This window comes from Egretta garzetta, unplaced genomic scaffold (genome assembly GCF_000687185.1).
Source record: "Egretta garzetta isolate BGI_Z169 unplaced genomic scaffold, ASM68718v1 scaffold287, whole genome shotgun sequence".
In the NCBI taxonomy this organism is placed as follows: domain Eukaryota; kingdom Metazoa; phylum Chordata; class Aves; order Pelecaniformes; family Ardeidae; genus Egretta; species Egretta garzetta.
In genome coordinates, this window is record NW_009260435.1 from 14,343,228 (window position 1) to 14,357,372 (window position 14,145).

Sequence of the window (14,145 nt, forward strand, 5' to 3'; positions counted from 1 at the left end):
TTCCTGCTGGGGCAATGTCACCCCTCAGGGTCACGTTAAATTTCACAGTCTGGCTCTATAGCTTGCTGTTCTCTTGACCCTTTCACAAAAATGTGATACATTGCATTGGGCAATCCAAATAACATGTGCAGTTTAACGAGGCACCAGGAGATAAGCATTTTTTCAACAAAGGGTCTGATCCTGATTCTCTCACTCAGGCAGACCTTCCTTATGAATGCATACATCCCGCTACCATGTATAGGATTAGCACCGTCAGCTGAAGGAATGTGCCTCTAGCCGTGCCACACTTCTGGTATTATCATCATATCTTCAATTTTCTTCTATGTAGCATAGCTGGAGCAGGCCAGCTGGTATAAATCAGTGTAACTTTATGAAGGCAATGAGCAACACCAGATTACACTACCTGAGGATTTGCCCTAAGATCTGCAGGATAAACTGAAAAATGTTGTTTCGCTTTTAATATACATGGGGAAAAAAAAAAAAGTAACTGTCATTTAACAGAAGGTTGAAAAGGTTTGTTTCTTGAAAAGAAGAATATCTTTCTTGTTTCTCTTTTAATATGCATGCTAGAAGGGGCTGTATCATAACAAACATCTGACCCCTGTTTTGAACTAAGTTGTCACTTCTAATATATGTACATGGAAGCAGAAATCAATGTGGATTTGCTAAGACCTGGCAGAAAGTTATAGGGCAGTTTTTTCCTCTCTGTTCAAGAGGAGATTCTTTATAACCTCTAGCCCTGGAAACTTTCACTCATACTGTCAGCATTCCCATTTATTTCAATAGCTGCATTCTTGTGAATAAGGAGAACTCCACTGGTTGAGAGTACGCAGGAACCTTAGGTTCAGCCTCCCACAGATATGAAATATTTTATTGGCTTTTGCTAGGCAATGCTTCTGCTGTAGGTGTCTTACCAGGTAGACATATGAAGTATATGGTGAGCATGTACAAAAAAAAAAAAAAAAAGGAAAAAACTTGGGGCTTGCTGGTTTGGTTTTTTTTGCCTTAAAGAGGCTTTTGCAGTCTCAGAAAAGGTGTATGGTTTCTCCTCAGCATGCTGGCCTGGTGGCATAATTATAACGTTTAGCCCTCAAAAGAATTCAAATTTCTTTCCACAGAGAAAGAACAACTGACTCCAAGAAGTGGCTGCAAGCTCACTGACATTTTTCCCAGCCTGTTAGAGGTGGTAGCTTTACCATCTCATTACATTTTGTGATTAATTTTTTAGGTAGGGTCCATTCCAGAACCATTTAAAAACTTTGAGATTTTCATATGTTTTTTTTTCTTTTAATCTTCCACCAGGGAACCACGTATCTCATGACGGCATCTGTGCTGTCCGTGACCCCATCTGTACTCCTCTTCATGCCAGAAGCCAGAATTTACTGAAAGGAGAGCAATTCTATAAACTTTTGTCTCAGAGTGATACAAGATTGGATACGGGATCTTGTTGGTTATGTATTAGAGCAGGAAAATAAGTGCTGTCTTTTATTTAGAAACGAAATTTACTGACAAGCACCATTATTGGGGGGTTCAGTGTCAGTCCAAAGAGGATTCGTCCTTCTAATGCCAGGGGTAAGCTAGCCTACCTGGATGTCAATGGGCTGCCTACAGATTTTATCAGGATGAGCAGCTTTGAAGTCAGAAAGCTTCTCCATGTCCTTAGATCTCGCTTTATCAGGCTTCTCAAACCACTCTGTCCATTCCACATCTGGAGACAAGTGCAAACAAGAAAAGTCATTTGAAAGTCAAGCTTAATGAATGCAGCAAAAATGCATGAAGCATAATATGATCTCAGATGTCATTCACAAGTTTCTTCACTGATTATCTGATTCCTGCCTCTTCCTGCCAGTCTGTCAGCCGCTTTTAATGATGCCGTGAGGTGTAACCAGCCAAGGGAGAGCGAAGTTATTAAAAGCTACTTAATTGGAGTATGCAGTATGAGCGTTATTAATAGGTATGGATTTTGGATCTGTGTCCTCCCTAGCTGCCTTTTCTGATCTTCAGGTCAAGTTACAACCAGTTACTGTATGTTGTCTGAAACATGGACATGATGACTATGCAGTCGAAAGAGGTAAGAGGCTCTGTGTGATCTCTTAGATCACAGGAGATGGAATTTCATACCCAGTGCAGCAAAGGAAAAAGGATCCCATTTATTCAGAGCGTCCTGGAGACAATTGGGGAAAGAATCTGTGTGTGTTCCTTACTTGGGTTAGCAGCGATGTAAATAGCAGCTACCAAGTCCACCCTTCCCAAATGGAAAAGTCTTGCAATAAAAAGGGTGATTCACCCTATTTGTCAACTGTCTACCCCCGAGTTAAACGGCACACGGATCGCTTACCTTGAACCCACTCACTAGTCGAAGAGATGTTAAAATATTCTCCATTCTCAGCTTTGAATAGTTTGAATACTTTGGCCACAGCTGACCCTTTGTTACCTGTAAAAAACCAAACATTGGTAAAATCACTGAATGCAGTCGATAAAAGTCAGAACAGAAAAGGTAATGGTCCACGTGTGTTTGCATATTTTGGCTACATTATCCAGAATTAGCCCTGCACAGCTTCCAGAAAAATTTACTGATCTTGGAATGAAGCTTCAGACACTTTTATAACTGCTTGGACAATCAGGAGGAAAAATCTTCAAAAATCAAGACAGGATAAAAACCCCAATGATTTGTAATATATTGCTATTTTTATGTGATGTTGTAGCAAGCCATGTTGTTAGCTGCTCTTGAAAATGCCATGAAAAGACACAGACTCAAAAACCTTCAGCTTGCAAGAAATGGTTTTGCAGGAGTATTTGAGGCTACCAATACAGGATACACTGATTAAATTTCCAGCTGGCATGAAGTGGGTTTGTTCCATAGCTTTGTGTCTAAGAGAGGCAGCGTCTGAGCTCAACGGATTTACACGGATTTACACTGGTGCAGGATCCCACCTTTTATCTCAGGGTTTGGATAACCTACGTTATACCCCACTCAGCTGTTTCAGCTGCATGTATGGGAAGAAGAAATATGTACAGAGAGCATCCAATTAAATATGTCCAACCATCAGTTTCTCCCAGCTTTGGTGTATGCCGTGTCAAGTGAAAACACCATTGACCAAATTAATCTCGGCCATAATTCCAATACCTTCCAGAGATAATGTCAAGCCAGCATTTTGTGCATGAATTACCTTGATATTCAATGTGGTCTTCAACAGAAGAGGAGGGATTTCCTTTAACGGTAATAAAACTCCATGGGTGCCTAGAAAATGAAAATGAGAAATGATCAAGTTGTGTCATATAGGAGATGCAAATTTTTTATAGCCCAGTGTTCTTGCATTTCTCAGGGGCACCACATTCAAAACAGTCGGATTAGTGTGACAGGCAGCTTGGGTAGAATTAAAAATACCTTAACACTCTAGATTTCTTCAGTAAATATATCAAAATAGGAGGAAGTTTGAAGACAAATCCATGCTTAAGACACTCCTATAACAAGTATGTTTCTCTTAAATGAGTGTTTCAAAGAGGCTTGTGTGTGACAGACCCATAGGACACTGGTAACTCCTTGGGGAGCCTGAAAATTTTTCTTTTGTGTCTGTGTGTGTGTGCACACTAAAGAATATGGGAAAAAATCCACTCCTGCTTAAATAAGTTTAGCTCATGCTGAAACCTTGTATATCACAATTGTCTTTGGAATGACCCATGAGAATTTCTAATAGACAGACTGGCTGGCAAAGGACAACAAAAAATACCTAGATAGTCTCGGGATATCTAGTTTCCTCATTTTGAACATTGATCAGGGATAAAGGTTTATGAGTCTGAATTGTCTGTTCAGATCTGACCCTGTATCAGAAGTAAGGTCATTACCGCCTGATGGTTAGTGGTTGAGTAGGTTCAATGGCTATCAGCAACGTTGGAGAATGACCACACGGAGGAGTAGGCAATGGAGACAGAGACTAAAGTGCCTCCCAACCTTGGAGATGAACCCAATTGGAAGGGGTCAGGAGGGAGTTTTATCCTCGAAATAGAAGAAGTTCAGGCATATCTGCTCTTAATGACTAACAGAATAACAAATATGCTGTTAGGGTGGTAAAGAGACTGTCACCCAACCCTGAATTTAGCAAACAGTCCCATAGATTAAATCATGTCACTATAGATAGAAATAGCCAGTGATTTCAATTGCATCAAGATTCACCCTTGAGTCTTACAGGGCACCTTACTTTTACCATCTGCTGGTATAAGCGAAGTTATAAACCACTCTGGGACTTCAGAATAAAACGTATACAGACACTGACAGATAGCCACTAAAACACGCACAAATCACGACTGGCGTGAGCTGGGCTTTGCCAGGATCCGCAGCCCCAGGCTTTGGGGTCAGCAGGAGCAGGCTCTGGGGAGCGCTGGTGCACCCCGTGCCGTGCCGTGGCCCCGCGCACGCACCAGATGGGGCGCCCGGCTCCTGGAGGGGAGGGAGGCAGTCCCGGCGGCGTGTCCTCGGCCCCAGCACAGGACAGGCTCCGCGGAAGCTGCCAGCACAACGGCCTCGGGAGCCTGCCAGAGAGCCAGATGCTCCCGCTGGAAAACCTGCCTGTGCGCCAACTGCTGAAGGCACTGCCGGGCTGTGATCTCCATCCAGGGAGGGAAGCGGGATGGGGGCAGGAAGGACACTTTATCACTCAGCAGGCAAGATAGATTTTTTCTTTTTTTTTTTTTTTTTTTGGTCAGCAAGTTTGAAACAAATGACAAAAAAGATGATGGCCCCAAAATAATCTCAAAAATAATCTAAAGAATAAGAAGCTATCTAGTTCTGCCACTCAAGGTTTGGCCCCATTTCATATGTTAAAATACTTGTTTGTCTCAGTTATTTTATCACTAAAAATAGTTTTAAAGTCATTCAACCCTGACACTTAAGGACACATGCAGTCTGTTTGGGCTATATGAAATGAAGGGACCAGTAAGACCAGAGCCAAATGAGTGAGATTCGGGTAGGATTCCAAAGAGAACAACTATGTTATCAAGTGCAGAAAGGCTTTCTTTTAATTTTTAGTAGAAGGAAAAAAAGAAAGCTCACACTTAAAGAGTAAACTCACGTTTCAAAAGGACAACAGTAAAGGAGGAATGCAAGATTTTCCTTTCATTCCTAACAATCTGGACTCAGCAAATAGGCAACTGAAAGAGATGCCAGGAGCACAAAAACATTTTTGGATAAATCAGGATTGCTCATTGTTTCTGCTACAGCAAGGGGGAGTTGCACAACTTTGCAATCTGGTTGAATGTGGAGCAACTGGAGATAGACAGGAATTTGTCCGTACAACCCCCACCACCACCCCAGTCAGAAAACAACCCAGTCTATGGCTGAATAGCCTGACGCAAGTGGCACCTCACAAAACGTGAGATAGAAATTTCCTGAGCCAAATTATTGCCTGGGGCTTACACTGTTGCTGTCTGAGCGACGCCCGTGGTCAGCCCCAGCCATCGGCAGGGGGCTGAGGTCTGACAACCAGGGGTCAGCAGGAGCAGCCAGCGAACCCCGGGTGCGGGGCAGTGAGAGGCAACAGCGCAGACATGGGCATGTTCGAAAGAAGAATCAGCTCTCCTCTGTCAGGGCCTTCCTTTGCCACACGGGCTAAAGCATGAATGTGCGTGTGTCATTTTCTCATCCTGAACATTTTTTAAAATCTTCCAAAAAATTCCAAAAAGCACCTGTCAGGTATATACAACCTTATTCATAGTTATAGATGTGTCTGAAACATACACCAAGACATCTAAATCTTGTTACACTAAAGTGAAGTCCCACTTGTGTAAGGAGAAAAGCCTGGATGCATCCAATGAAGCTGCCTGTCCTCCACTCTGCCATCTATCTGCCTTTGTAAGCCTGGGCCCAGCTGCCATCCCCACCATCGGATGGGTTTTTTTGAAAGTTCATGAACTTAAATGCTGAGAACACTCCTAAAAATACAGACTTTTAAATAATGCACCGAGATGTGGGTATTTTTCCACATACCAGTATACTGGTGGGTGGCAATATTTACCAACCACTGCCACATTATGGTACCCACAATGTCCCTGTTATTTATATAAGGAAAAACTGTGGTGTTTCAGAGAACAGCATGGCAAGGATTAGCTTTTTGACTGCAAACAATAGCAATGTTGAAAGCCACACTTCCATGGATGAATTTCTATGGTATTTCCATTATAAGCATTTATGGCAAAGAAGTGAGAAACTAGCATTAAACCACCACAGCAGCCTAAAAACATCAAGTGCAATTTACTTTTATAAACATATGTGAAACCCATCTATTTCTTCCTGTTGTACAATTGGGGGGAAAAAAAAAGTATAATGTTAAAAAATCTTTTTCTGTTTCCCTAATTTCACTCTTTGAAAAAAAAAAAAACCCAGCAGGCTACGGGGCTTTAATATGAGTTCTGGGTATTTGAGAGCAGGCATTACACTGATGGAGATAGCTTGGTTTTGGAGACTATTTCTGCAGCCTTGGTTGATGCTTTGAAATGCATTATCTGGTGCACAGGAATCCCTGTAATATTTGATGCAACCTCTTCATCAACCACCCCAAACCTTACTCCATCTGCACGGGCCCAGCTGACTCTTGTCTGCTCCCACAGCCTGCTGTATTGAATCACTTCTCCCTGCAAGGCAGATTTTTTTTTCCGTGTTCTGCAGCGACCCTCTTAGAATCATAGATCTTCATGCCTCTTAAAAAAAAAAGCCTACATAAATTCAGATAAACAAAAAAAATATAATGGCTACTGTTGGATAAGTAGCAAATATTCTCAACAGTGTGTGTGCCAACATAGATACTGTATTGGCCATGGAAGTATTTACAGTCCACAGCATAAATTCATGCATGCTAAATTTCTGTGCTGTATGAGTCCTCAAATATGTATTGGACAAGCTGAAGAATATGCTGTATGGCTGTCTATAAGTATTGAGCCAGGTTTACATCGCTACTATTCTACACTTCTTAATGTTCAGCCCATCCAATCCACTGTGCATATGTAGAAATGCTTTTTAAACCTTTGGGGGGTGGCTTGAAAATAAATTGGAATAAGTAACTCGTGGGAACAATATCTTGGAAAAACATCTTTTTAAATGTGAATCATATGCTATTCCTCAATCTGCTAATAAAAATACCCAATATAGACACTGAGTGCATCTTAAACTATCTAATTAACTGCTAAAACTTCACATCGAGAAGTTTCCCTCTTTTTTTTTTTTTTTTTTTTTACTGTGTGAAGGAACTTTGTGCCTTTGAGAGAGTGGAATTATTTGGACATCTCAGGAGCATAATAAAGCCTCTGTGCTGGGAGAACGGGCAGGACTGGCACATACCTAAACCCAAGGTGGAGGAAATGCTTGCTGCCCAGTTTGGTCATTGCTTTCCTCGCCGAGTCGTCCAAGTTTCTAGATCCTTCATCATTCACTGCAACCGACAGGATCATGCCATTCGCAACTCTGCCCAAATACTGGGCAAGACGTATGCTTTCCTCTTTTGCTCTGTAGGTATCAAACCTAAAGTGATAAAACCACCCAAACCCATTTATTTCAGTGGGCATCGCAGTTTTATGTACTGAAAAGCAAGTGCTGTAAAGAAATAGCTCTTTCTGTAGTGTTTACAGTAATTATATTAATCCCGTTGCAAAAGCACTTGTCTAACAGAGTGTATTGGGGGCTTCTGCTGAGCTGAATTGATTAAACTCTAGTGGACAGAATAGCAAGGTAGTAACACTACTCACTTTTTCGTTTTGGAGATTAGTGCTCTCGAAAGAATTGTATATACATGCAGTAACACCCATTTGAACAAGATGCTAACATGCTCCTTTCTGAGTTTGCTGAGATACTCTCCCCAACGTGTTCCCACAGATCCTCACATCTAGACAGTTAAAAAGTCACTCACCGATCTGAATGGACAACTGCCCCCGTCTTTGGGTCAATAACATGGACGATGACACCCCGATGGCCCCAGCTCCTTTCAAAGTAATATCCACCTTCTTCCATGCCACCAGGATGAAGAGTTTTGTTTAAGAAAGTCCAGGACAGCTTTTTCTTTCCATGGATCTCAAGAGTGCCACCCTTACTTACTCCAAGATACTTCCGCCCAAAGTAAGGATTTGGCTGGCTGCCGTCATCCGCTCTGCAGCAGGAAGGGAGGAAAGGAACCAGGTTTGGGTTTGTACCTGACTGTCAAGGAGCTTCTCCCCTTGTTCTGCTATGGCCCAAGGAGAGAGTGCCATGATTTGCAGCACGTTTCTTTCAACTACGCTAAGAATCAGCAACTGCCCACATTGTACAGAAAATAAATTATCTGAAATAACTGAAATAACAATTCTGTGATTCTGTGAAATAATAGGAACTACTGGAGACCAGCAGCAACCTGGAACGCAGATTGTGCATGTTATAATCATTATAGCCAGGCCAGAGGAGGCCTGAAGCCCAGACTGAATGACACGTTTGTGTTTTTAAATTCTGGAGGAAGTTAGGACCCTAACCAGGAGCTAGGAGGTCTAGTCATACTTAAATACGAGTTTGGCATCCTTGAAATTCTAAGAGACCCTGTAGCCATCTGCAAGACATAAATGTGTTACCCTTTGGCTCAGCACTCTCATGCAGAAGGAAAGGATTTTTAGGGAGGAGAATTTTCAGAGTAAAAGAAATCCTCAGGTTTTAAGCCTATTCTGGAAAATCAGCTTGAGTGGTGGCAAGGTGCATGCTGTTTTTCTGGCATGCCCAAATACCCCAGTGTTCATCTCCCAGTAAGATTTGAAAACCAGAACCAAAACTGCATCAATTTTTTTACAGGCCACTTAAATTGTTTACAAAGCTACTGAACTTTCCACAGGGCACTGATAATAAGTATATCTGAGAAAATTTAATTTTAAGGAACAATTTTTTTTCCCTGTTGTGGAAGAGAGATCCTAGAAAGTTCCAACATAGTATTTTATCATGCATACGTACCGCCCATATAAGATGATAACCACGTTGCTTTGGTAAGGGCACATCTCACTGCCGATGTGTAACTCTCCATCATTTTCAATGAGTATATGTCTAGTACGCAAAATGATAGGCTGCACATCATCTTTAATGACCAGTTTTCCTAAGTAGAAAAGGATATGACATTTGCTTTAACACACAGCAGCTGATCAGCAATTGTGATACCATTGTGCCAAACCCAGTGCTGGGCTCTTATCTCAATTTTTGAAAAATGTCTGCCCATCCCCCTCAAAACAGTTGTCAATCCAAATCCTAAAGATATTACATGGGTTTTATTCACCCCAATTCTTGAAGAATGCAATTATGATTTGCGTGGAAGAGGACTCATTCAAAACGGAGACAGAAATTCAGGGTTAAGATGAATGAAAGCTATTCATGCTAGCAGTCACCAGCAACACTGTGACTCTGTCCTTAGGGACAGAGAGGCACATACACATTTGCCCTGTCCTGAGACCCTGAGAACACAACTATTGCAGTACGATGTTATTGGGACAACGATTTAGTAAAAAAATGTTTTTGAAGCTGATCACAGAAGTAGGACTGATCAGTATTCTGAGGTACTTTTGTGAATTCTCCAGGAAGGACAGCAAATAGGCTGATTATAATGCCTGAAGAACTGAGAGCACCTCAGCCACCACCCGCCCTTGCACCGAAGCAAAGCTGGGTTTGTCCAGCAGCCCCCCAGCTCTCAGCAAGAAGCAGGACACTCTCCCAGCGGCGACAGAGTGATTTAAACCAGCCGCAGTGGAAAGCACACTTCACCAGCCTTGCCACCAGCACGTTTTACCTCCGTCCGTGATGTGGATAGAGTGGACAGTAGCGGAAGAAGAGAGAAGGAGCTTCCTGCCTCTGTGGATTACAATGCGGTTTTCTTCATTGTGACCTGGGTTCCAGTTTTCTAATTCGGGATCCTTATCAGGACACGCGACAGCTGCTTCTGCTGGGTGGAGAGTGAAGACAATTACCGTTGGGTCAGTGCCAGACAGAAAGCTCTGTATCCGGGCATCTCTACAGTATATCATCCTCGGTACCCCCCTTTGCTGACTCCCTGGAACACAACCATATCTCCGTGCAGCAGAATACACGTGGGTCACAACCAAATGAAAACAAACAACTGCTTAAGCTGTACGGTTTTCTGGAAGCATGGAAAAACCCGCTGCCCGATGCAAAGGAGCCTTGTGAGGGATGCAGTTTCCAGAAAACTAATGAGAAGAGGCTGTAACTGAGTCGTTCCTGCAGTGACATTCAGCTCCGTTCATACCATCCAGACACAAAGCCCTTCACAAGCCCAGGGAAGATGTTGATGAAAGGATAAAACAACTGCCACCTTTAAAAACACCCCCCAGATACCTGCAAGGTTTGAAAAGCCTTTTTTATGTAAAGATGTTAAAATATGTTTGCAGGCTGTGTTTTCACTGGAGATGGAAAGCAAAAGTCCTCAAACCAACACAAAACCATCAAGCACTGAGGAATTACCAGTCCACCCAGTAACAGAGAGCAACAGGAATCTCACAGGAGAGAGAGACTGGGTTTGTGAGCTTTTCCAGGCAGAAGCAATAGGGATTCATTCACTTTGGGTTCACACATCACCAGTCTCCACACACAAATTTGATTATGGGCTGCCATGACATGCTAGTCTAAACGGCTCTCGCACCAAATCCAAAAGTCTCATGTTGGAAGTATTTACTTAAGATAAAATATTTCCCTGGTATAATCTCACTCGGCGTGTGAGCCTCGCATCTTACTCTAATCAACAAAACTGCGAGTGCCGGACTCCCATGTGCGATGCATGTTGTCTGAGGGTAGAAGCCTTTCTAATCCTCAGAAGCTGAGGTCAGTGGAAGTTTGAACAATGAGCCCTTTGCCATCAGAAAGGGTTGGGAGTTCTCACCAGCTCTCCGTTTTTAACATGTAAAACAAAAACACCATAGGAAAACTACAGGATCCACGTATCGATGATAATAGACATGGGATAAACACCTTGGCTTCAGCAGGGTTATGTCTCTAGCACTTCGTAACGTTGGGTGGGTTTTGCCCCAGACACCAATGCATTCAGTGAATAGAAAGGACAACGGTGTGAATCCATGCAAGGAAACATGTCCCGGTGCTGGTGTGGTTGACAGCGAGCTGTGAAACCTGAGGGATATCTGTAATTCCACAGCAACAGAAACAAAATCTATCCCTCTCAGATCCCTCCACCAGCTTCATGTCTTAAGAAAACAATAGAATTGGACCAGCCATTGCCGTAATGTCTCCAGAGACCCATTAAATAACAGCTACTCAAGGTAAGCAAGGGACATTTCATGTGGGCAACATATGTCTTGGCTCTCTGCAAACTTTTTCCATATACATGAAATGATCAAATCAGAGAGGGCTCATAATCTACCAGGTAGCAAGTCAAGTACTGATAAACATCCAGGGCCTGATTCTGATACCACTTGTGCCAGCTGAAAACTGGAAGTGTATCAGTAATGTCAGAGACATTTTTTTCCAATTTACAATAACTGTGGAAAATAAGGAGGAGTTTCTGGGTTCCTACCAGAAGATACACAGAATTAGTAAGAGCTGGAAAAGATAAATAGTTCAGGCAGGAAATGGGACTTGCATTGTAAATAGCTGTTCAAATATAACTGTGACACACGGACAACAAACTCAAAAAGCCAAGCTGTTATTCCCATAGGAATAAGGACAATAGAAAAATTTACATGCGATGAGAAGCTAAATAAAACCAAAAGAATCAATTTGAATATAGAGGTGTAATTTATCAACTAGATTCAGTTGACAGGATAAAAGCTTGTGTATTTTTCCATTCACTTGTCTGTGCTAAGTCTAAAAGAGCTTCCTGCAGTCTCAAAAGATGACTTGTGCCCCCAAAATTCATTATTTAGAAACAGAGAGGTAGACAGTGAAGCCTAAGGGGAAATCAGGAGGAATTTACACTGATGATTGGATGACAATCAGCAAAAGTCAACACAGTTCAGAACAAAGGACCCCAATTCCCAATTCCATTAACCAATTCATACCAGAGAGCAGTAGCCGTGCACAGCACCCACATCCGCTGAGCCAAGGGCACCAGAGGGCTGAGCATCTTCTGCCAGCTGGTCCAGCTACCGTGCCAGCTTGGACTATTGCTCTCATTGTCATTTTTTAAATAGGAGTGCAACATCTACCCAGCACAAGGAATTAACTGAACATTTTGCTTCTTGACCAAAAGGGCCTGAGCACAGCAATGAAAAGTTGTTGCTTCGTGCAGCTGCACCTTTTGGGGCAAGACATATGGTCTCTTTTGTTTGAAACAAATACAAACCCTCAAATTAGTTCTATTTAGAATATGCATATCCAGCTTCCCCTTTCCCCCTTCCCTAACTGCTTAGGAAAAGGTCTGCTTGGAAGAGGCAAAACCCAAGGGGCAGAGATATCCCACCCCAGAGCTTTTTGCTCTCCACATCTGGGCTTGGGCAATGCAGCAAAATGCTCGACTTCACCTCCCACAGCCACAGCTATTAGGACATGAGGTTTCTTTTGTTATTTCCTTGTGGCAGTTTGTTGGATCTGGGTTTGTTTTAAGAACGTGTGGCAGAGTCTGAAGGATTCCTGAGGGTACTTTCACCTGCTCAGAAATTTCAGCCTTTGCCACTCCAGCTGCCCTCGACTGGGATTAGTGGCACATCAGAAAACTGCTTTTCTCCTGATTTTTCTCACTCTGCCCTTGACTCTTCTTATACAAAGAAGAGTGAAAAGCTGCTCTATCTAAACCAGCAATGTCTTTATTTAAAAATAACGTTACAAACAATGCCTTGTTCCCCCATAGCAGGAAAACTTACCTGTGCTTACAGAAGAGATTACAAACAGAAGAAAAATGAAGTTTCCGGCCAGGTACTTGGAGGTAGGTAGAGCCATTCTTCAGGACTTTTAATTCTCTGGATGGATACCTGTGAAGAAAGAATATCAAGCAAATGTCACGCTTTTTTTTTTTTCCCCAGCTCACGCAAAACCCATCCACCGCACAAAAAAGGTTATATCCAACTTTATGCCAGCCCACATCCACTCCCCTTCAGCTCTGTGGCTGAGACCACCTTCACACTGCCCCGGACCAGCCCAAACAGAGCAAGAAGCCAAGGGTAGCTCCTCACCCTTTGTTTGGTTTAGGATAAACCCACTTGGGAATCCAAATAGACACTCAGAAAGCAACCACCAGATGTAACCAAAACCGCCTTAGGAATGCAGTATAAACACATCCAGTGTCAAGACTCTCCGGGGCTGAATATTCACGTGTGTAAAAAAGTAATGAAACACAACAGAGGAGGCGTTTGCAGAGTGACACATTTTCATGAAGCAAACTTTTCAATGGCACCTCTCTCACCCCGCACTACCCACACATTTTTAGGAATGGTGTTTTGTGCACCCCCAAGATAAACCGTGCTCACACTTCCAGTCTGAAGCATGAAGTTTCTTAGATTTCAGATCCAAGAAAACATTGTTTAATGTGCCAGCCCAGAATTTTCTTGCAAAACCAAAAGCTGCTTTTGAAACCAGTCTACCTAATGTTTTCATTTCTTCAGTAGCCAGCCCCCATCAAAAACAAACAAGCGGTGTCATGAAAGTCAAAGTTGGAATTAATGTGATTCCCCCTCCGGTGATTGATTCTGCAGCTCTGCCCCATGCTCATGACAATTTATTGACACGCATATTCACACTAAGTCAAGGACAGCCGCTTCTGGAAGTGCCAATGCTCCGCATTCATAAGGCACTGCTTAAAATTCACATGTAGTCCTTGGAGCCATTAGGTTTTATCATGTAAGCCAGTATCTGAGGAATATCGAAGAAATGTAGCTGTCATGCCACGTCACAATGATGAAACAGGATAAATGTATGCATCGCACAGCTTAGCCGCAAAAAAAAAAAGCAATTGAAAAAACCTCCAGGGTGTCCCAATTTCTTTAGGGCAAAAAGCTTACGTTATTTTTCATGTCACTTGTTAATATAAACCAAACAAAAAACACAAGAGAAGGATATGCAAGGAGCCAGGATATAGCCTGGAGCAAATTTGACAGTGTATATATGCAAAACACACGCCTGTACTTTTCCAAAAGGTGATATAGCTCAAAGTGCAATCATACGTTCAACCCACATGTAATCCAATGATTGTATTAAAA

General features: G+C 42.5%; 1 protein-coding gene across 1 annotated transcript in view; it reads right to left on the reverse strand.

Moving 5' to 3' along the window:
- The window catches only part of LOC104130945 (cell migration inducing hyaluronidase 1), a 52,705-nt gene extending 39,816 nt beyond the window's left edge, over window positions 1-12,889 (reverse strand). Inside the window, exons 1-8 of the mRNA XM_009644051.1 lie at window positions 12,814-12,889; window positions 9,777-9,929; window positions 8,954-9,092; window positions 7,896-8,132; window positions 7,331-7,510; window positions 3,171-3,241; window positions 2,339-2,434; window positions 1,587-1,708 (exon numbers count right to left, since the gene is read on the reverse strand). Of these exons, the coding sequence (XP_009642346.1) occupies window positions 1,587-1,708; window positions 2,339-2,434; window positions 3,171-3,241; window positions 7,331-7,510; window positions 7,896-8,132; window positions 8,954-9,092; window positions 9,777-9,929; window positions 12,814-12,889 (1,074 nt within the window). The remainder of the gene's footprint in view (window positions 1-1,586; window positions 1,709-2,338; window positions 2,435-3,170; window positions 3,242-7,330; window positions 7,511-7,895; window positions 8,133-8,953; window positions 9,093-9,776; window positions 9,930-12,813) is intronic.
- Between the last annotated feature and the right edge of the window lie 1,256 nt (window positions 12,890-14,145).